At 47.9% G+C, this 23863-nt stretch overlaps 1 protein-coding gene across 7 annotated transcripts in view; it reads right to left on the reverse strand.

The window, feature by feature from the left end:
- The window catches only part of LOC307079230 (cyclin-dependent kinase 16-like), a 38526-nt gene that overhangs the window by 3129 nt on the left and 11534 nt on the right, over positions 1-23863 (reverse strand). For 2 of the 7 annotated variants that reach the window (XM_079741408.1, XM_079741410.1), the window contains exons 3-15: positions 15547-15680; positions 12846-12971; positions 7000-7056; positions 6709-6823; positions 5982-6076; positions 5682-5744; positions 5173-5296; positions 4962-5082; positions 3657-3754; positions 3442-3547; positions 2775-2817; positions 2552-2642; positions 9-2356 (exon numbers count right to left, since the gene is read on the reverse strand). In XM_079741408.1, the coding sequence (XP_079597534.1) occupies positions 2232-2356; positions 2552-2642; positions 2775-2817; positions 3442-3547; positions 3657-3754; positions 4962-5082; positions 5173-5296; positions 5682-5744; positions 5982-6076; positions 6709-6823; positions 7000-7056; positions 12846-12971; positions 15547-15680 (1298 nt within the window). In that variant the 3' untranslated portion in view covers positions 9-2231. Of the gene's footprint in view, positions 1-8; positions 2357-2551; positions 2643-2774; positions 2818-3441; positions 3548-3656; positions 3755-4961; positions 5083-5172; positions 5297-5681; positions 5745-5981; positions 6077-6708; positions 6824-6999; positions 7057-12845; positions 12972-15546; positions 15681-20002; positions 20584-23863 lie in introns of those variants that run through there. The other 5 variants (XM_079741411.1, XM_079741407.1, XM_079741409.1 and 2 more) reach the window with 5 other exon arrangements.

The following is a 23863-nucleotide window of genomic DNA, read 5'->3' on the forward strand; positions in this document are numbered from 1 at the left end:
GAGAGAGACAGAGAGAGAGAGAGAGAGAGAGAGAGAGAGAGAGAGAGAGAGAGAGAGAGAGAGAGAGAGAGACAGAGACAGAGACAGAGAGAGAGAGAGAGAGACAGAGAGAGAGAGAGAGAGACAGAGAGAGAGAGAGAGAGACAGAGAGAGAGAGAGAGAGAAAGACAGAGAGAGAGAGACAGAGAGAGAGAGAGAGAGAGACAGAGAGAGAGAGAGACAGAGACAGACAGAGACAGAGAGAGAGAGACAGAGAGAGAGAGAGAGAGAGAGAGAGTAAAGGGGATGGTAGGACAGAGAGGAAAAAATAGTTAAAAAGGAAAAAATGTTTAATTCAAATGACGCTAATAATTGGTAAAGTTAAGAATGACCCAGAAACACCCCTACACACTGATTTACTCAAGGCAAACAACACAAAAACACCGCAATTAGCATAGAAATACAGTACATCACATCATGCAACCACGCCCCAAATGATATTCCTCACCCAAAACATCCCTGGAATATACTTACCGGAACCTGTAACACTCAAAACTAGTCAGCAGCAACACCACTCATAAAAATTAAACAAATGAAAAACACACACAAACACACACAGCATCACACCAAAAGTGGACGCACACTTACAGACTCAACATAACGGTTACAACTCCCGCTGGAGAAACCTGAACAGGACTGCAGATAACAGAAAAACAATCAGAATCCCCAGTCCATTTCTAATGAAGAGCACTATGTTGTTTTCCTGGGAAAGGTGTTAGCCGCCTTTCATACCTTAGTAAAGGAAAAAAAAAACTGGTTTGCTGAGAGAAACTAAAATTTAAGCTAGTGAGAACCGAGACAAAGGGTTGTGGATGCACAGCAAAAAATAACAACAACAACACGACAGACATGGGGGACAGTCGAACAAAAACAAACTGTACAATGCAGTTGAATGGGATTATTCCCACGAGCCATAACATAACAAAAAAGGAATGAAGGCCAACATTACCGGGGGAGGCGGATGTGGGGGCGCGGGGGGGTACGTTAATAGGGTGATGTTTACTCTGGCAGTGTGGGGAGGAGTTAGATGTGAGGAATGCACATTAGAAAAGAATAAACGAATAAAGACAAGTGCACATACAGGCAATGAGAAGAAACAAGACAGCAGGAAGGAGGAGGAGAAGTAGAAACAGGAGAGGTGGAATCGGGTAGAGAATGAAGAGAGCGTATTTACCAGATGGACTCTGGCCAATCAGCCTGTGGAAGGGGAGGCGAGAGCCTGACTCTGAGCCCTGGGATTGGCTGCTTCTCGCTGGAAGTACTGCGAGGGGGCGGAGCCTATCTTATGTGCCATTGCTTTTTTTGGAGGGGGGATGGGGGAAGGGGGCGGGTTATGGAGGAATTGGAGGGGTTGGGGTTCAATGTGTTGTAGAGATGACGTCAGAGAAGAGAAATAGAAAGGATTTGGGGGGATAAAGACAGTTGAAAGATGACAGAGAAGAAGAGACAAACACACACTAAGTGGTACAGATAAATAATCTGAGACGAGGAAGTTGAGAATGCACAGTGAGTATGACCTGTACATGAACATTTGCCCGGCTGGCATGAGACAAACACCTCTTCAGAATGTACGAACACGTGGAGAATAATTGTACGGAATGGTGCCAAACAAGTAGAATAGCACTTGGCAAAGTTTCCCTTTCGTACATTACCAGGTGGGTGTTCACAATCAAAAGCTTTGTTCTTTCTCCTCCTCTGCACGATATCGCACAAATAACCATGCATCATAGCATTGCGTCTAATCATGTCGTGTTCGAGGGTTGGGAGCTCATGGTGAGGTCGATTTGGGATTTGAGTGGGTCTGTGATTTACTGGAAAACAGTGTGTGTGTGTGACCACGCTCACCTAGTTGGGTTTATTCGGCAAACATGTTCTAACAATGCAGTTTTGACCTGCACAAGTTCAAAACTTGTGCATTGCTCACTCGACGGACTGCCTTTCTGCCTCCAGAGATCGAACTTCCGGCCCATTGCGGCAGAAAGTCATAATTCACTCTGTGCCTAACATCATTACATGAATTATAGATATGAGCCCTTTCTTTCTCCACTTTCTTCCTGTTCACCCTTTGAAGATGAAGAGTGCCTCCAGACTATGACGAGTCTGCAAGCAAAACCCCCTACAGCTATGATGGGGTTTAACGTGTGATGGCCAGACAGAGAGAGCCAAAAAGAACAGAGAGTGAGTGTATCCTGTTACAGACAGTGTTTAAATCTCCAAGTCGTTGTTCCTGAACGCTCACCTGATTCTGGGTAAACAGCAGACCTCTTGCCTGGGTCTTTATGGAGCTGAATTTCTTTTATTGAGAAGAGTGAGGCAGCTGAAACACAAGAGATTAGAATCAGAACCCAAATGGTATTAATTGCCATTTGGACAGTGAACCATACAATGAATATGTGGGTGCGAGGAAGAAATACAGATGATTAATAGATACGTGTGCATGTTTATGTGTGTTTGTGTTTATGTATGTGCCTGTGGGTGAGGGAGCGTGTCTGCATAAGCACTGTGTACTCACTATCAACTAGTGACTGAACCTGCTCTCCCAGACTCTTGAAGTAAGGCACCCGGAGGGCATCTTCTGCTGAAATACGCTTCTTGGCCTCAAACTGGACCGACAGCGACAGACAAAACAGACAAACAAAAAAGGTACCAGCGAGGTTACACAATGTCTGAATAGGAATATGAAATATGAATGCATTATTCATTATTCTCTGCTCATCTGTGCTGTTGTGTCGTACCTGCAGGAGTTTGGAGAGCAAATCATGGCCATCACTGTCTATCCTGTAAGAAAGGAGAGTTAAGGATAAAGGGAGTGGATTAGACGAATACAATGCAAATAACAGAGAGACAACAGAGAGTGAGAGAGAGGCAAAGAGAAAGAGAGAGAGAGAGAGAGAGAGAGAGAGAGAGAGAGAGAGCCAGAGAGAGCCAGAGAGAGCCAGAGAGAAAGCAAGAGAGAGACAGAGAGCAAGATCAAGCGAGCGAGATGGGGGGCAAGCGAGAGAGTCACAGAGAGGAGAGAGAGAGAGAGAGAGAGAGAGAGAGAGAGAGAGAGAGAGAGAGAGAGAGAGAGAGAGATTGAGAGAGGAGGGTGAGAAAGATATGGCGAGAGAGCCAGAGAGAGAGAGATGGGATAAGATGGAGAGTAAGAGAGAGAGAGACAGAGAATTGGATTTCAGGAGAGTCTAATGCTCGATCCAGGCTCTATAAAATGGTGTAATGTTCCAGCCCATCTAAATGATTGCGGATATGCTTCAGCTCTTATTGAAAATCAATCCTGTATTTCCTGTCGTCATAGTCTCTCCGGCTGTTCAGTTCCAATATATACAGGTGCATGCATGTCACATACGCAGACATACCTGCACACACAGACACACACACACACACACACACACACACACACACCTGGGTGCGTGGTTGACCAAGGGCTCCGCGTTGTACTTGGGGAAGTTGTAGGTCTTGAACTCTTGGCTGTTGGTGCAGCCGGGCCAGGTCTCCTCCGTGGGCGTACCTGGGAGCCAAGAAAAACCCTGAGATCACTCAACGCCCACAAACACACGCACACAGAGACCCACTTAACGTGCGTGGGACATCCCATTCAGTGCACCGCTGTGGCTCACCCAGGATGCGGAATATGAGGTGCAGCTCGTCCTCCACTGTGGAACCGGGGAACAGCGGCCGCCCTGTGACCATCTCGTAGAAGATGCAGCCCACGCCCCTGAGCACAGGAAACACAGAGCCCTGATTCACTGCGAACCCGGACTCGACCGCCACACAGCGCAGCCTCTGACCCCCGTGAATCACACGTTATACCGACGACGCTTCTCCGACCCGCGGCCACTCAAGAGCGCTTCACAATGCGAGCCTCGCGATCGCCCACTCACACACGCGCGCGCGCGCGCTCGCTCGCTCAGGTGTGTGGAGGTGTGTGCCATGCAAGCTCGTTCGGGAAAAGTCAGGGGGGAAGGCATCTGGCTCAGGTGCACACCTCGTTCACTCGGCTAGGAGGTGCCGGGGATGGAACCAGCTACCCACTGTTGCTTCCTAGCCACCGCCACCCAGTTTGATGGTGTTTGTGCATGCCGCTTTTATAGGGCGATGTGGATACTGAAACGTGAATGCTGTGTCGGTGCTCATGTTTGCGTTCAAGGTCCTCCTCTCAAATCCTCACTGTCAATAACTAATTCACATGGCATTTACTTGGGCATGGGTGATCTTCTGAAATCTATGAGCCATCTCATTCTGGGTTGACGCATTGTTCTGCCATGGTAAATACATGTTACTCCAGAGCAGTGATGTAACACCATTGGCATGGGTTTAATGCGGTGTGGGTGGAGCTCCACTCCCCCTCTCACACAGAGAGTCATGCGATGATCTGTCAAGCCTCCAGCTCGGCTTAGCAACCAGTCCGGACCAGTTTTCCACTCACACCAACCCACACACAAACACACACACATGGACGGAGGCAAGGGAAAAGAATGCCCATTTCAAAGCAAGGTGGCACACGAGGGCCCATGGGACCAGCAGAGTAGCAAAGCAACACTGAAAAATGTCTCTACCTCCGACCTATCAGCGATTGTTGGCAACCAGAGTATTAAGTATAGCTGCATCCCAAGGCAAAGCAGAGCTTGTTGTGGAATGGAAGAGATGGGCTGGGGCTAAACTCTACATTTGTGTGTAGAAGTGTGCACAGCGGGATAAATTCATTAGAAGGGTACTATAAAGGGAAGCTCCGGGCGGGTGCATTAGACGTGGACGAATGAAAGAGCGGCTACAGGCAAGACGCGGGAACATGTGTGTGAATGTTTGTGGGTGTGTGTGTTTGACTGTGTGCGTGTGCGTGCGTGCGTGCGTGCGTGTGTGCTTGTGTGTGTGTGTGTGTGTGTGTGTGTGTGTGTGTGTGTGTGTGTGTGTGTGTAACCCACCACATGTCAATGGGTGTAGAGTACTCAGTGGAGCCTAGCAGCACGTCTGGGGGCCGGTACCATAATGTCACCACTTCGTTAGAGTACGTCTTGGTAGGGACCGACTTGGCCCTGGCCAAACCTTGACCAAAAAAACACAACAGTGAAAGACTGGACCTATTTACACTCCAACGTGGGATGGTGCGATGGCGTGCAAAGGTGGGGAATTTACCAAAGTCAGCTAGTTTGAGCTCCCCTTTTTCGTTGATGAGCAGATTCTGAGGCTTGAGGTCTCTGTGGAGGACTTTCCTCTTGTGGCAGTAGGCAAGACCTCGCAGCAGCTGGAAGAGAAATAGCTAGGAGAGGACAGAGGAGGGGAGGAAATACATCTTGGGTTTCGTTTTTCTTTTTGATTTCCGAGACATTTGAAAAGGTACCCCGCATTAGAAAAGCAGTCAGTGAATGTCTGAGTGAACAGTGTTCAAGGTCGCAAGTGTTCTGTCCACTCTTACTGGCTGTGCAGGGATTAGGTAGTCAAATTATTGTAAAAAAGTAGAGGCTGGCCAGCATTGTTTATTTGTACAATATATCAGTTATAAGATGTTATTTTATTGCTAACATTATTGAAATCAAAATAGATCAGCTTTGACTACAGAGATGTCCAGGTATGTTTTAGCTGCCTTTAAATGTTTGATGTTCTTAAACAAACTCTTAACTTTAAGAAATCCTGGAATGACCTACCTTGACGTTGTGGACACTCATGATGCTTCCGCAGTCATCCATGTACTGTTTCAAATCCTTCTCCTGGGGAAAGACACAAAGACAAACAATACATATCATGTACATACACACTCGTCTCAAAAGAACCCAAAACAAAAAAGGGACCTCAACAAATAAAAGGGGGAATAAAAGTTAGGGTGACTTGAGTTATTCTTAATGGGCCTCTTTGAACTGAACAACTCCCCCCCCCCCGCCCGAAGACATGCGAGAACAGACAAGACGGACATGCACTGGGACATTACTGACACCCCAGTCACTCACCAGGTACTCAAACACCAGCGTCAGGCACTTGTCAGTGTGGATGATGTCGTGCAGGGTGACGATGTTGGCGTGCTTCAGATCCTTCAGCAGGGACACTGGGGGCGTGGGGGGGAGAGAGAGCGGGGGTAAGGCACTGTTAGGCAAGAACTCCCTCTCACACACACCCCGACGTAGTCGCACACACACGTATAAGTACACACACAAATAACCCATCCAAAATTCTCAACTGCTCAACTAGATCCCAGATCCCTGGCCCTGATCTATAGGTTGGTAAAGAAAGCTTGACAGGAAACGTATGGCAACATTCTGACCAAAAAATAGATCTGTTTATAACTGGTATTTAACATACAAATATTTGTTAATTCAGTTGCACTTCAGCAGATTTCTGAAATCTCCAACCCATTTCAGCAAATCGTACCACAAGTATTTGCACTAAAGCTCATATAAAGCCTGCAAGAGATTAACACAAAGCTGGGACAGCATGTTGTGTCACACTGTGTCAGACTCAAATCATAACCTATGAATTATTTCAGAATAATGACATGGTGTACTTGGACATTAGCAATATCAAACTAAATGTAATTCTATTTCACATGCTGGTCGTAAAATATTCAATAAAACTGCCACATTAGTCTCCTGTTTTGTACTTTACAACAATCACATCATGGACATATTGCCAGTCAGTTCCCCTTCCATCGGCGGGAGGCGCAAGCTCGATTCCCAGTACCTTCACGGATGGCTGTGCAGGGCGCCCCCTCCTCGTGCTCCAACCGTATCTCTTTCAGCGCCACCAGGTTGTCTGTTAACTTGCTCCGCCCTTTGAACACGGTGGCGTAGGTCCCCTGAGAGAGAGAGGGAGGGAGAGGGAGAGAGAGAGAGAGAGAGAGAGAGAGAGAGAGAGAGAGAGAGAGAGAGAGAGAGAGAGAGAGAGAGAGAGAGAGAGAGCAACATGTTTGTGAGTACAACTGTATGCATCAGTTCAGTGGTAAGGATTTGCAGCACAAGCGACGAATCTTACTTCTCCTAGTTTGTCCAGTTTGATGTACGTTTCCAGTTTTCCAAAGCCTATTTCAGACTGCAGGGAAATGAGTGAGGAGAGATTGTTAATACAATGTACATTTATCTGGACTAATGCAATTACATTTCTGGTTGGCTGGATGCGGCCTAGCTGTCTTTCTAGTATGTCCAGACTTTAGAATGGGTTCGTAGTATAGAAAATACAATCTCAGAGAGGGAAATCTCATTACGGACTCCCTTTGCTGATTAAATCAAGCATACAAGTACAGCAAACACCAATGGTATAATGCTAAGCATACACACACAAACACATGCACACACACACACACACACACACACACACACACACACACACACACACACAACACACACACACACACACACACATACAACACACACACACACACACACACACACACAGCCACAGCTCGATGACATCACCATCAATTACACACGCTTCCACAGGATGTCACTGTAACTAAGACGACCAAGCTGTGGCACACACGCTCAATGCGGGCAAAACAATACGGATTATAAAATATGTTATGAATATGGATATAAAGACATAACCCACGGCTGTATATAAGCCCAGCGGCGTCTTTTTAGGGATAATCCTGAAGGTTGTTAAGCTGTTTATAAAGTTGATGATAGCGGATGAATAATGGATGGTTGTGAGGCTACGTCAAGCTGTGACGCCCACGGGCCAGGCGGGATTCCTCCCACTCAGTGTGAAGATTCCCTTCCACTTATCCGCTCATCTCTGCAAGGGTCCCTCAAACTTAAACACTACTTCCACGCACAGCGCTGCCTGCCTCTCTCTCTCATCGCTCCCCGGTCTCAGTCCTGCTCCGGCCCTGGTGGTCGTGGGGTTGTGTGTGTGTGTGTGTGTGTGTGTGTGTGTGTGTGTGTGTGTGTGTGTGTGTGTGTGTGTGTGTGTGTGTGTGTGTGTGTGTGTGTGTGTGTGTGTGTGTGTGTGTGTGTGTGTGTGTGTGTGTGTGTGTGTGTGTGTGTGTGTGTGTGTTGGAGAAAGATAGGCAGGGGGATCTTCAGTGACCAACTTAGCTAATGAGCCATTTGATCCTTTTAAAGGCATGGTGAAATGCCTGCCATAAACCACACACTGACCCATTATGAGCTACTGGTCAGTAATAAGAGGGTGTGTGTGTGTGTGTGTTTGTGTGTATGTGTGTGTGTCCATCTATGTGTTTGTGTTACAGTTGTTTGTCAGTTTGTTTGTGTGTGTGTGAGTATGTCTGTGTTTGCTTCAATGTGTGTGTGCATTTGTGCAGGCAATTGTGTGAGTGCATGTGTGTGTTCACTGTGTCACATTGACTCACGATGAGATACACAAACTGCACAGTAATAACAGTGCCTACATTTGTTTGTGTGTGCGTCCTACTGTGTCTGTCTGTGTGTGTGTGTGTATCTGCATGTATGTGTGTGTGTGCATCTGTGCGTTGCTGTGTGTGTGTGTGTGTGTGTGTGTGTGTGTGTGTTGGTGTTGGTGTTGGTGTGTGTGTGTGTGTGTGTGTGTGTGTGTGTGTGTGTGTGTGTGTGTTTGTGTGACCACACATCTGAACAGTGCAGAACGCATTCAATCACGACTCACCTCATAAAAACCAATGGCATCACAGAGTACAAAGCATGGACTAAATAATGCAGACACTCTAGTGCCTTTTCACTTGTTTGTATGTGGCGTGTCGTCTCAATACATATGATCTATGTTCCAGCCCCATGCGTACTGAACGCTCAGTGCACTGCCACCCTATCAATCACACAAACCCACTCTGGTATTTCCTTCTGTTTCACTGAATATCCTTCCCTCACGTTTAATGGTTCACTCATTCATTCGACATGAACACGCACCAAAAAACATGTCTCCTAAGAGGCCCCTGTTCCTACTTCCATGATTTACCCCTCGTAATAACTGTGTGAAGAATCGCAGCACAACAAAATGTCGATACAAATGTGATATATGGTGAGCCCTAATGTTCCGTGCTGTTTATAGCGTGCATTAGCTCTCTCTGCAGCAGCCCTGTTTATGCCCTCCCGCCCGACCGGGGCTTTGCTTTCAGGCCAACTAGTTCCCTCCACTTCCACTGCTGCACTCAGCTCACTGCAGCACAATGGAGGGAAGAATAACCTAGTTTTTAGGGGACTGCAGCCAAAAACAAAACCTAGCATTGGTGTTGTTGTGTCTGTCTGTGTGTCTGTCTGTGTGTCTGTGTGTGTAGCTTAGTGTTTGTCTGTCTGTGTGTGTCTCTGTGTGTGTGTCTGTGTGTGTAGCTGTGTGTGTAGCTGTGTGAGTGAGTGTGTGATTGTGTGTGTGTGTGTGTGGACACATGCTGTGCGCTCTGTTTGACAAGGGATGAGAGAGGTAGAGGTAGAAGAGGGAAAGGGCGAGAGAGGGAGAGAGAGAGAGAGCGAGAGAGAGAGAGAGAGAGAGAAAGAAAGGCTGGATTAGTAAGAGAACAATGAGGGTAACGATGGGGAGAAGGGCAGCTTTGACTTGAAGGGGACGGGCGACACGTTGAAGGAGGGTGCAGAGGACAGCCATGTCATTAACACATGGAGTCGCTCTGTGGTGGTGTCATCAATCACACCGATAAATAACCCTTTTTCCAGTACCCGCCAATAGCCCCAGTGCGAGGGGTTCACCCCGGGCAGGATGCATTAGCTCGACCAATTGACCCACGGCTGCATTGATCACACACTCCACAGCCGTTTTCACATATAAACAACAGAGGGAGGCGTGTCCAATGACATGCCACTCAAAGGCCGCTCGCGCCATTGTGAGGGTTTACAGTGGCGGCTTCGCTTTCGCAAACGAACGGGGTTTGGGTGGGAAAGTCATCGCTGCGTAACAGGGGCGAGGTAAGCCGACACCGCCCATCGCTTCACTCCACACCAACAGCGCTTCTCATAGAAACAGCGTGAATAATTGATCGCCGATTGGCCGGCTGGAGAGTGAGGGCAGAGATAGGCGATTTCACTTACTTTACTTGGGAATGAACTCCAGAAGGTTCAAAATGCACCGTTTTAAATGAGGACAGATCTCTAGGGGGCTCAAACTGTATCTATTATTATCTTTTCTGAATTACATTGAAAATCGATTGACTTGATGAACAAACCACGCAAGGGGGCCAGCTGCCCACAACTTTTAGTCCGTAAGAGTACTATAGTATGGACACCTGGCTCAAGAATTTATAAAGAAAGTTACCTTGTTCGGGCTGAAATAACGAGTGTCCTACCCTAACGATCAAACTCCAGCCTTGTGAGACTTAACTTGCAGCACTTAAAAATGAAAAAGGGCCTCTCTGCCTGTCTTAAACCGGCACACGCACTGTTGTACACGGACCGTTATGCAGCGGCCTCTACCATTAGGGTGGATAATGGATGTCTGCAAGGCTATAGCGGGCCTAGCCATGGATATGACACACTCTAATAGACACAATCTATAACATAACCTCTCTTTCTACTGGGGCCCTGCCTGCAGCGGAGTGGTGGGGTTGATGACTGGGTGTTTTTCAGAGGCCTCGTTTGGTCGCTATCTTGTTGGAGCTCCTTCAGCGAACACTTGCTCCCACTCCTAGCCAGCCTACTTTCTCTTTCCTTAGTATCTCTCTCTCTCTCTCTCACGGACTGCATGTTAATGTTTTGCTTTTGCATTCTCTGGATTCTGTCTCCTCTGCTACCTTCACACCAACCTCAGCTGTCATTCAGGTCCTTAAAGTGCACCCACACACTTACACTTTCATCTCGTGCTCTCTCTCTCTGCATCTCCAATTCCTGTATATTTCCCTCTCTCCCTCTATTTTTCTCTCTCTCTTTCTCTCTCTCTCTCTCCCCCTCTCTCTCTCAGAATTAGCTTCACTGAGAAAAGTTATAATAAATTAAATATTTGCTAAAGGTCTTTCTCTCTCTGTTTCTCATTAATGTCAGGTCTCCTGGAGTGCAATGAGCCTGAGCAGACCGTCAATGCTAGTGAATTATAGATAACATATTACATCACACACACACACAAACACACACACACACACACACACACACACACACCTGGAACCACAGCCATGTTCCTAACACACATCCCGTACCACGTCAGCCCTTCGTTTACTGCACTCAACCATGTGAGCCAGGGTGAAGATGTCCCTCCTCTTCCTCCTCCCATCCAGCCTTTCACCCCTCCCCCGTCACCACCACCACACACGCCCATTTCTCTCTCCAAACACCCTCTCTTTTCATCTCCACCACACTCTGGTGAGCTGTAGCACACTCAAGAGCTGCATCACTATAATGACCTAGGAAAGAGAGTGAGAGGGAGAGACATAGAGAGGGAGGGAGGATGAGAGGAGAGAGGGAGAGAGAGAGGGCGAGAGGGAGAGAGGGAGAGAGAGAGGGTGAGAGGGAGAGAGGGAGAGGGAGGGAGCGAGAAAGAGGGAGAGACAGAGGGAGGGAGGGAGGAGGAGAGGAGGGAGGGAGAGAGAGAGGGCGAGAGGGAGAGAGGGAGAGGGAGGGAGGGAGAGAGAGGGAGAGAGAAGGAGGGAGGAGGAGAGGAGGGAGGGAGGGAGAGAGAGAGAGGGCGAGAGGGAGAGAGGGAGAGGGAGGGAGGGAGAGGGAGGGAGGGAGAGAGAGGAAGGGACAGAAAGAGGGAGGGAGGAGGAAAGGAGGCAGGGAGAGAGAGGGCGAGAGGGAGAGAGGGAGAGGGAGCAAGGATGAGAAAGGGAGCGAGGGAGGGAGAGGGGGAGCGAGGGAGGGAGGGAGAGAGAGAGAGGGGGAGAGAGGGAGGGGGAGAAAGGGAGAGAGGGAGTGAGAGAGAGAGGGAGCGAGAGGGATAGAGAGAAAGAACAAAGAAAAAAACAATATTTCCCTAACCTTTGGAAGGAGTGTTTATGACATGTGATTTGACTATCAAAACAGGACGGCCAACGGTGGCGGTGATGAGTACTGACGACATCGTCTCCACCAGATCTCCTGGTCTGAACTCGGAAAGAGTTTCCCTCCCTTAAAGGCTGTGAGAGATACACAGCAATATTACCATATCAATAATGTCTGATGGTCGCCCACAAACTATTGTTGGGGAGAAACACAAGAGCGTATGAATAGGAGTCGGGGCTGATATAAGAAAAGAAGCCGGTGAAGAGCCCTACAACTTGGCGATAAAAGAATACCATGCATATTCATGAAGATCTATTTCTCCCCCTTAAACTCTCTGACCGGCCTACCACACAAACACGCACATGCACACACACACACACACACACACACACACACGCATATACAAACTCACACACGCACGCATTCGGTACTCAGACACACAGAGATTCATACCCATAATGCACTTGTCCTGGATCCGTAATACAAAATTCATCAGCCTCCTACTGGGCCAGCGTGGGCTTAGAGTCTTGGGCTTGTGTGTTACACATACACACACACACAAACACACAGTCACACACACACACAAACACAGACACACACACGCACTATACAGGCACACACACATACACACACACACACACCAACTCCTATAAACACTCACACACAGACAAACACACACACACATATACTATATGTTTCAAATAATAACGAGGCAGGCTATTTGTGTACACCAATTATATAATCAGAAGAAATGCTAAAATGTAGCCCCCACACCCATGTGTACATTCCCATGTCTATTTAAAACATGTGCATACACAGAGGACTCATGCTCCTCAGCTGTTCTTTTTAACATTCATCTCCCGCTTGCATTCACACACACACACACACAAACACGCACACACAAACACGCACACACACACACAAACACGCATACAAAAAGCGTACAAGAGCAGACACATGCACGGCACTAACCAATGAGGCTCGGCGTAGCCGGCGGCTCATGGGCTTATCGAAGGGCGGGCTATTCATCGCAAACTTCTCCAGGTATCCCTCTGGAAGCCGGATATCAGCTGGGAGAGAGAGGCGCTTGTTTATGTCCTGAAACACACAGAGAGAGGCGGAGGGGAGAGGAAGAAGACAGTGAGCATACTGACACTACAATTCCCATAAGTTAACATTGTGACATGCTACTCTAGCAGCACATGGCCATGGGCATGGTGCCAGTCGCGCACTGTTGTCATGGCAGCGGAGGCTGACTGGCTCTGCCTCATCACCCTGACAAGCATGTGTACTTGATGTATGCATATAGGTTAATCCATGTGTGTGTGTGTGTGTGTCTTTGTGTGTGTATGTGTCTGTGTGTGTGTCTGTCTGTGTGTGTGCGTGTGTGTATCTTTGTTTACAAGAAAGGAATAAGGAAGCATATTTATTAATTCCTTGATGTTTGTTCCTCACTGGGAGGTTGGGACGTGTTATCATGTGAGGAGGAGGAGAGGAAGGAAAGGCAGGTTTCAAAGTTCAAAGCCTTAGCAGCTTCATGCTAACTTCATGTGATCTCATGGGCTAACACGACCGCACGCAGTGCTGCATATGGGCCATCACACCTTCGCCTCAAGGGCTCACACATTCCATCGGCTCACTTGCATCGGCTAAAACAAAACAGCAGGGAAAAGGGACAAATAACCGAGGCATCGCAGTCTGTAGACACGTCACATTATATCAACGGACACAAACAGAATCACACAAATGACCTTTGAACAATGACCTCATTAATTGCACAAATGTGTCTCAGAATCCAGGGACACGAGTGAACAAATTGAAGTTGCACACAAAGAGAACGCAAGCAACAGCTCATTTCAGCGTGGAAACAGACTAATATAAATGCACCTCAACAGCAATGACATCCAACGATGTGCATTGATGTTCTGCCCACTAGCCCATTTGTTCAAAAGGCTCTTAACCTAATGGATAAAAAAGCATCCTCCCATTCACATGGCATGGACAATATACACACACACACTCACACACACACACACACACACACACACACACAGACACTGACACACACAAAGACAGACACGCACCCTGTACTCACAATACAGAGCAGCTCTAGCAGGTCCCTCATTGTCCTCCTGAAATGCATATTTACTTTACACAAACAAACTCTTCCCACGATGCATCTCTCTGGCCGGGCACATGACTGCATGCACACTGACAGGAACGTGTGAGAGGGACAGAAGAGAGACAGAGAGCAAGTGAGGGAGAAAGAGAGTGTCGAGGGAGGGGAAGGGGGGAGGATAGACTGGCATTGAGGGTAGGGTATACAGGGAGGGGGGGGGTCCTTATTCCTGAGGGAACGGAGAGGCAGATGGGGGAGGGAGAGAATGGAGAGGGATGGATGAGAGGATGAACGGTTTTTCCATTCACCCCATCAATATGATGTCTCTCTCTTGCTCTCACTGTCTCCTTCTCTCTATCCTTCTCTCTCTCTATCCCTCTCTCACTCTATCCCTCTCGCTCTGTTTATCTCACAATCTCTCTGTCTCTCTTCCTAAATATCCCTCTCTCTATCTCTCTCGCTCTCTCTCTCTCTCTCTCTCATCAGCAATGTAGCCTCATTTTCTGTGGATTGCTCTCTTCGTTTCTAATCCCAATTATAATTACTCCGACATTCCTTTCATAACGACTGCCACTGTCGCTCGGGTCCTCCACTGCCAGCCCAGCCCCCCACCCTGCCCTACTGTTATGGGGACTGGGGGGTCAACATGCACTAGTGCAATCCAGTGTTCAAAGAACCGTCTGTGAGGCAGGGCAGCAGCATGTTTGTCCAGAGGCATTTCCGCTGCAAAGACTGCTGTCCTCGTCACCAAGCCCATTCACATGCACACTCATAAAACCATTGGTGCGCGCGCACACACACACACACACACACCTATAAACACACATACACAGTCACAGACACAGACCCACACACACTCATGCAAATAAGAACACTCTGACCTACATAGACATTTGGTGCCACAAAGAAATACATGGAACCAAAACAAACAGATCTCTTTGCCAGCTTTTGTTAATTAACCTTTAAATTGATTCACAAACACAAACACACACACATAATTAATACACTTAGTGGAAACACACAAAGAGACACACACACACATTATTAATAAACATTGGGGAAGTTAACTAACTAACACCCACACTAATACATATAGTGGAAACACAAACATACACACACACCCAAACACATTAATAAACCTAAAGGAACCATACAAACATACACACACACACACACACACACACACACACACTATTAATAAATGTACTGGCAACACAAAAACTTAGACACACACTTTATTAGTACACCTAATGGAAACACACAAAGATACACATTACACACACATTATTCATACAACGAATGAAACTCCCAGATAGACACACACAATATTAATAAACCGAATGAAACACACACACACACACACACACACACACACACACACACACACACATTGTTCATACACCTGGAGGAAACACACAAATCCAAGGTATTATCTGCAGGATATCACAGTGCAATCAAGCAGGAGCAGCTGTGTGACCATGTGCAGGAAATGGTTCACGCCTCGCTCTTGTGCATATGTGTGTGTGTGTGTGTGTGTGGCCGGGGGGGGTGTACCTCATTGGAGATCCGTCGGTGGTGGTTGTTCCGCATGCGGACCCTCACAGGACTCTGGACCTCATCAGAAGATGTACCGGATGCCTGGTCGCTCTCCCCGTCGGACCCCATCTTCACATTTTCATGGACAATGCCTACGATAGAAACACACACACACACACACACACACACACACACACACACACAAACACACTTTTTAATGAAACACTTCTGGGAGCTTGCACCTGTACTGGCCAAGAGGCAGGAAATCAAGGCTTTCACCACAACCTGCATCTATTTCACAAGGCTGAAAACGCACCTGGACCGGTTGGGCTGAGGACATAGCATTCTGCCTGACCTAAACTTCCTCTTGTTCCTCTTCACAAGCTGCGGCGGAGCGCACTGCCCTCCAGGTCATAGACCCGTCACTACGGCAAGTGTCACAGGGGTGACGGCCAGGTGTGTTTGAAAAGGGCCAGCGGTAAGACGAGGAGGAGGTGAGATCGATGTTTACCCTTCATGCAACGGAAGCTTTCCAGTACATGGTGGCTACACCATCGCCCTCCTCTCCTCCTCCCCCCTCCTTCTCCTTCTACCCCCCCCCCCCCCCCCCCTCCTCCCCCCTCTATACTACTCCCCCTGCTCCTCCTCCTCCTCCTCCTCCTCCTCCACCTCCTCCGCCCCCTTCCGGGCCCCAAGAACCCATCTGATTAATGAGTCACAGTGCTGGAGACAGGGCTGCCTGCTCCATATGTGTGCGAGAGCTTGGTCGAGTGTGTGTTTGTGAATGTGCGTTTACGTTGCAGGGTACAAATGTGTGGTTCCTTGTGTTTGTCGGGGGAAGGGTGAAGTCTCTCGCCTTCGGCTTTACTAGTCTAGTAATGACAGCTAGCTGTCAAGACTAGGTCATTTCCTTTGCGTATCGGTGTGTTTGTGTGTGTGTGTGTGTGTGTGTGTGTGTGTGTATCAAGTATTTGTGAAGCTTCTGCAGAGAGAGAGAGGGAGATATATATATATATATATATATATATATATATATATATATATATATATATATATATATATATATATATATATATATATATATATAGAGAGAGAGAGAGAGAGAGAGAGAGAGAGAGATAGAGATAGAGATAGAGATAGAGATAGAGAGAGAGACAGAGAGAGAGAGAGAGAGATGGGACCACCAGGCTGAAGACCAGAGGGGTGCTCTTGTTGTTATCATTAGAAACATCTCCCTTAGCCCTCTGTTATCACCTGAAACAGCATGAGGGTGGGGGAGGGGGGGAGAAAGGGTGGCGGGTAAGAGGATAGGGAAATGGGAGAGCAGAACTAATGAAGGGGAAAGAAAAACGGTTCCCCTGAGTGGATGTGACACCTCAGCCAAGCCGGGGATTGTGGGATAGTAATGGAGGACTGGACTGTCAGGCAATTTATTATGCTGCACTGTCTGGCAGCTGTGGAGTAGGACAGCATAACCTGAGGCTGATTCTTGGGTGTGTGCGTGTGTGGGTCTGTGTGTGTGTCCCTGTCCTTTATTCGGTGGTAATGGTGAGGTTGCAAAGGAGGCAGGCTGGTCTTAATACCACGGCTGGAGTGCGGCCATTGCGTACTAGTTTGTGAGGACGAGGCCGTATTCTCAACCTTGTTTCACCTATTTTCCTTTCATTTCAATTTAATACCTATTAACGATTAATATTCCATATTGATCAGAGTTTTTCCTCCACATTGACATTTATATGGCAGATGATAGATTTATATGAGAGATGGTTGGTGAGGACCTAGCCCAGTGGTTTCCTACCTCTTCTGCCCCGTGACCCTGTATCTATCTCTGAAAATGCTGGCGACGCTTTAGTGCATCTGCTTCCAGATACGTGTTTTTTTACCTAATCAACATCTGCTGGTAATATCCATGTCTTGGTGGACGTAATGTCATCGCTCTACTCCACACTAAGTGATTGACTCATTAGGCAGGCAGTTCGTATAGAAGGGACCATGACCTTTTAAATAAAAACGCTTTCTAAAATTGATCACATGCATCACAGACGTATCTATTGCTTATGTCAGCGATCTCCGAACCTGGAGACCATCGCTATCACGTGACCTCACATTTTGGGTCACTACACCGATCGGTCTGAACTTCTTGCTGCCCAGATCGATTTCCAGAAATGACATTGTAATCGGGCCAATGAGGGACTGCGTCATAGTGATGATGATGTGGAATACAGGCTGCTGCTTGAAAAAACTGACGTCGTCGCCCCAAAGCAGCCAGCGGTTACGTTATCATAAGTAGAGTAAACACAGCCATAAGTGCCGCCATTATTGCAGAACGAGACTCAATAACAACTAGTATTCACTACACAAATACGTTTATGCCATTCAGCTTTTCCCCGTGTATCCACTGAACCACATGTGCGGGTGCGTCACATGTTTGCTACGTGGACTGGCTGAAGGAGTTTGTCAGTCAGTCAAGGCAAGACGTGGAGGACGGCTAGAGGTCCAGACTGATCTTTGTAGTGATACAGAATGTGACACGTGATCAGGATGGTCTCGTGGCTAGCAATCTGCTACGACCCCAATATGCACTTCAGGGGGACCCCAAGGTTGGGAACCACTGTCATAGCCCCTAAATTAACCTTTAACTGCAAAATACTTACTAAGACATACGTGTTTTATTGTGTGCCATGTGACCATGAACACCTCACTACTGGATAGATGTAGACCTTTCGGTCGAAAAAACTATCATGCGCCAATTCAGTATTTGAAACTCTTACATGAAAATATTGACAGTCCTCGTGAGGTAGAATTCCAGCTGCTGTGAAAAGCCCAACAGATATCTCCATATATCTGTTGACAGTGTAGCATATGCTCATTAGCTAATGTCCATCTGCTGAAATTACTTTAATTATTTAAATGCTGGGAATGCCACTGCCGCAGGTGGCAATTAATCCCCAGGTTTGTGGATAGAATAATTTAGGAGGAAAACAAAGTCGTGGGTATACGTATCAGGAATCAACCATCAGCCATTAATAATGTCGAAACATTAGCTACCGGCGTAACTGAAACCAAGATGGCCGGACGACGAGCCAGAGCATCTACATATTGGTGTGCATTCATAAAGAACACACACACACACACACACACACACACACACACACACACACACACACACACACACACACAAACACACACACACAAAAATGCAGCATGTCTGTGAATGCATTGGTGCTGCCATGCTACGTTGCGCTGGTCGAAGATGCCGTGATCTTGTGTGTTTCGTGTAAACATCCAGGAGGCGAGGGCCGCGTCCCCATCAGGGGCGGTGTCTCCTGATCCGTGTTGTTTCTTCCCACCAAAAGGTTAGGTGCCGACGCTCACGGACAAACCAGTACAAGACTCTATTGGCATAATAACAAATAAATAAGGAGAATCTAATATTCAATAAAAAAAAAACGCCAAAGGTTACGAGCACACACATTCCAAATGTGCGTGTTCCTCACGGTCTCTTGACGTTCTGTCTGCCTCATTTACGGCAGCAGACACAGTGCCTGCAGACAGGTGATGTTACGGGCTGCTACGGGTCTGTGGAGCCGCCAGGTTGGCCTAGTTAAGGTTAGGGGAGCAGTCTTACCTTAATATCCCTGTAATTACTATCACTTGGCTTATCGGCAGGAAATCATTGCAGGGTCGTGGGCTTGAAAAGGGCTAAAATGCAGTTGAGGCCATGAGGAAGTAAGAAGAGTGATTTCCATTCAAGAGTGATAGAGATATAACAAAGACGCAGCTGTACTTAACCCACAGTAACCAAATACAGGCAAATTCATGTGACCCGACTTGGGTTGATGCCTGGGCAACAGAAGGCCTATCCAGATGAAAAGGCCTACTTTATGATAATCAAATAAAGACATTTGTTCCTTGTTTGACTTTCGAATTAGTTTGAAATATCCGATTAGATTGGTTGTATTGAGTTATGCCAACATGCCTACGACAAGTCTGCAGCAGGACAAAGTACAAGCCAAACCACCCACCAATCTGTGTAGCCTCCCCTTGGGGTTAGCTCATTAACCCACAGCCACATGAGCATTTTGACTCTTTCCATCATAAAAGGCATACATATATTATCGGAAAACAGTGTATCGGGAGCAATTCATCACTATCAGAAACCGCTGAACTGTGGGTTCAGCGGTTTTCTGATACAGGCGCTAATTAGCATAAATTAGTGTCTGTATTTCCGCGGGACGTATGTTTGATGTTCGCTCCCCACTCTCTATAATGAGCTCAAAAAATGACAGACCCCACCATGCGTGCGCCCAGAGACGGACGGTGTTAACAGAGCTGTGTGGTACCGCCTAAAAGCGGGGGGTCTGTTGATGACATATTCACACATCGAGACACCCAGCGGCTCTGAACGGGTCCCTGGGTTCTGCGGGACACGCGGGGGGGTGGGGAGGGAGGGGGGGCGTATGGAGGGACTCACCGATGCGGTTCCCTGGGGTTCTGCAAGCCTCGAGCATCCGGAGCATGCGGAACGGAGAGAGCCTTTGTGAGGGGTCCCGTTCCCCTGCCCTCACCCCGTCTCCCGCCGTCCTCACCCCCCTCCCCCCAGACTCTTCCATATGTGAGAGTATGCAAGGAAATCCCTGCAAGTTCTCCCAGTCTGCTTTCAAAAGTGGTGGTTTGGGGGGAAGTAAACCTTAAAAAAAAAGACAAAATGATAAAGGAATATGTCCAGCGGAGAAAAATCCTTTTCTGTAGGAGTTAACGATTTGTTTTTTCGATCACAAGATCAAAAGATGACAAGATCCACCTTCAGGATGGATCTTGGACGGGTGGGTCGCAATCCAAAAGCCAATAACCAAGCCGACCTGTGTTCAATTCTGGCGGGACATTCGCCTGCATAGGGGCCACTGCTCCAGACACGACTTGATCTGCTTGACAGCAAGGACAGAGACGGCGTTTGTTCGGACTAGACTAAACAGACCCAACAGTGGAAACGGCTCCGTCTTACTCGTATCCACTACGTCTCTCTCTCTCTCTTTCTCTCTCACGCAGGCTCGCCCTCCCTCTCTCTCTCTTCTCCTCTGTGCTCCCGTGGACACTCCCTCTCTATACCTCTCTCTCTCTCTCTGTCGTGTGTCTCTTTCTCCTTCCTCCTTTCTGCAGTCCGCCCCGCCTGCTGACTAAGGAAGGTCAGACACAGTGCAGGAGCACGCGGTGCTGCAGGGCTGACCGAGCGAGCCACACCGACAGGAGGGTGCAGCCCTCTCTCGCCTCGCCCGATGGAACAGGTGGGGTAATTAGAACAGGTGTGCCGCGGTGTGCGGGAACTGCGCACGAGCACGCGCTCAAAAAAAACAAGTCACGTTTTTCTACTCTCTCTTGGTGTTTTCATATCTCTGACATTACCAGTGCCATGCTGGTGATGACGGTTCTACCTATCCTGTTCTTTCGTTCTCTTTTTATTCCATTTTTTGTGTAGTCGAGTCCTCCACTTGTTTTGTGTAGTCGGTTCCTCAGTTCCCTCCCTCTCTCCCTCTATTTCTTTCCCGTAATAATGAGCCCTTTCTCTCTCTCCTCTCTCTCCTCCAACCTCTCTCTATCATCCACCCTCACTCTCTCTCCCCCATCCACTCCCTCCCATGTGTCTGGGTCCAGAACCGGTGATGAATTTACACTTCCCGTCCCCTCATATGGAGCCACTGATGACAACATTTGGTGCGTGATCGTCTTCTTGGCCCGCTCTCTCTCTCTTGCTCTAACGCTCTCTCTCTCCCTCCCTCTCTCTCTATCCCTCTCTCTCAGTGAGCCAGTGATGCATTTGGCATCCACGCTCCATCTTCCCTCCCTCCCACATTCTCTCTATCCCCGTCTCTTCCTGTCCTGATCACAGTTCCTTCTCTTGTTCTGTCCTTCTGTCCTCTCCTCCCAGCGCTATTTCCATTCCGGAGTCAGTCAGGAGGAAGATATCATAGAGAACCTTTCAGTATGACAAATTACCTGCTCTGCTCTAGTTACAGCAAAACTAATTGGGACACACACAAGGTGATAGATACACAAACACATCACTCACGCACACACATCCACACTTCTCATCCATCATACGGCGAAGATTGTACCCGCTATTGACCAACGCTCATGTTCCTAGAGGTTCCCGGCCACGCACTCACACTCACATATCATCCACCATGTCAAGTAATTTACTCCCCTTATTTATTGAGTCATGTTGTTACCAGTACAAGCATAATAGGGCACACCAAGTACACCACACACACACTGCCCCACTATTAAACCAATAGGGCCGTAGGTATTCAGGGCACAGACAGTATTTTCCAACACTGGTATTGCCCGAGCGCTGCATCCCTGATGTGCAGGCATTTGAACCGCCTTTGAACGTGTCAAGCCAAGGACAAAAGCTCCCTTCTTCCCTCTCTATCCCTCGCACATCACTGCTTACTTTTCCCTTTATATTCAGAGCTGTTGCTGTGCCGGCAGCAGATCCTTCGCTACTCTCCGGTGTTCTCTGCACACGTCTCTCTGCCACAGGGATTGCCCACTCTGTGTCTCGCTAAGAGCAGGTTTTTCATGACGCACGATCAAAATGTCTTTTTTGGGACATTACACGCGTACATATTACATTTCACAACACTCACAGCCAAGTGTGAACAGTCGGATGCAATCCCCACACACTGCACATGCCTGCCTGCCTGCAAGATCACACACACACATGCTTGCACACACACACACACACCCACACCCATACGTACACATGCACACATACACACACACACACACACACACACACACACACACCCCCATGCGTACACATGCACACACACACACACACACACACACACACACACACACACACACACACACACACACACACACACACACACACACACACACACACACACACACACACACACACACCAACACCCTGGGCAAGGAGGAGGCTGAAACCAGGCTGTGGTAATTACCTCTAAGCCTTTTATCTCTGTCTGAGGAATCTGATTATTCAATTATTGGGAGCAGAGTCCCTGAGCTCAAGGCTGCATTCATACTAACCCACCAACAAACACACATCCACACACAAACACGCACAGGCCCGCCCATACGCATACCTCATTTTGACTACAATAGGTCAACACTAACATGGTGGGCAGCATTTGATCGCACCAGTTATGCGGGTAGGGTGAGCGCTCCCTGGTTTACATCAAATCACTCATGGGACTTGGGGGGGGGGGCTACTCCTGCTTAAGAGCATCGCATTACACCCCCAAGCGAGCCCATGAGCCCAAACAACCCAGGAGACTCCAAGAGAAAGGACAGAGTGAGACAGAGAGAGAGAGAGAGAGAGCCACAGACCAAATGAAGGAGAGAAAATAGGGGGAGACAGTCGGAGATACTAGGTTTGAGGCAGTTTCCACCCCACTGTTTTCTAAGGGAAAGAAATACAGCAGTGCCCGCAAAGAGAGAGAGACAGGGAGTGTGTGAGAGAGAGAGAGCGAGAGAGAGAGAGAGAGAGAGAGAGAGAGACAGAGGGACAGAGAGAGAGAACTGAACTGTATTTATAGTTATAGCACGATGCTCATCCTGTGAGCACCGTGCGCGATGCATACGGGCGTTGGCCCCAGTGAGCAACAGATGAATGGAGATGCTTTAAAAAGCCCCCCCGGTCTTCGGGCACATCGCCAAAAACACATATCTGAAATACACATCCGAATCCTGCCACCAGATCCATTTACACAGATGAAACGTGTATTTTATTACCAAACCCCCTATATAGAATGAGCGTTTGAAAGAGGGGGAAACTGTTCGGACAGGGAAAAGTGTGTGTGTGTGTGTCTGTGGACACAAGCTAACATGTTGTGTGTGTGTGTGTGTGTGTGTGTGTGTGTGTGTGTGTGTGTGTGTGTGTGTGTGTGTGTGTGTCTGTGTCTGTGTGTTAGTGTGTGTGTGTGTGTGTGTATGTGTGTGTGAAAGAGAGAGAGTGAGGGACAGAGTGAGAAACAAAGAGTGAGAGAGAGAGAGAGAGAGAGAGAGAGAGAGCGCAGAGGTAATCACTTTAGTGCTGTAGCAAAGAGATTGCATCATCATGTCGTTCCATTAAAGGGGCCGACGTGGTTCGACTGCTGAGTGGCTAACAGTGAGTCAGCGCGACAAACGACAGAGAAGGGCAGACACACACACATACACACACTCAAACACACACATACACACACTGTAGTCATGCCTATTAACCCACCGCCATTGTATCGCCGCAAATTAGCATAGTCATGCTGTGACACGTTGTAGTTCAGATAAATTGCAATGCTAAATACAGAAATATAGTTAAATA

This window comes from Pollachius pollachius, assembly GCF_949987615.1.
Source record: "Pollachius pollachius genome assembly, chromosome: 8".
Classification (NCBI taxonomy): domain Eukaryota; kingdom Metazoa; phylum Chordata; class Actinopteri; order Gadiformes; family Gadidae; genus Pollachius; species Pollachius pollachius.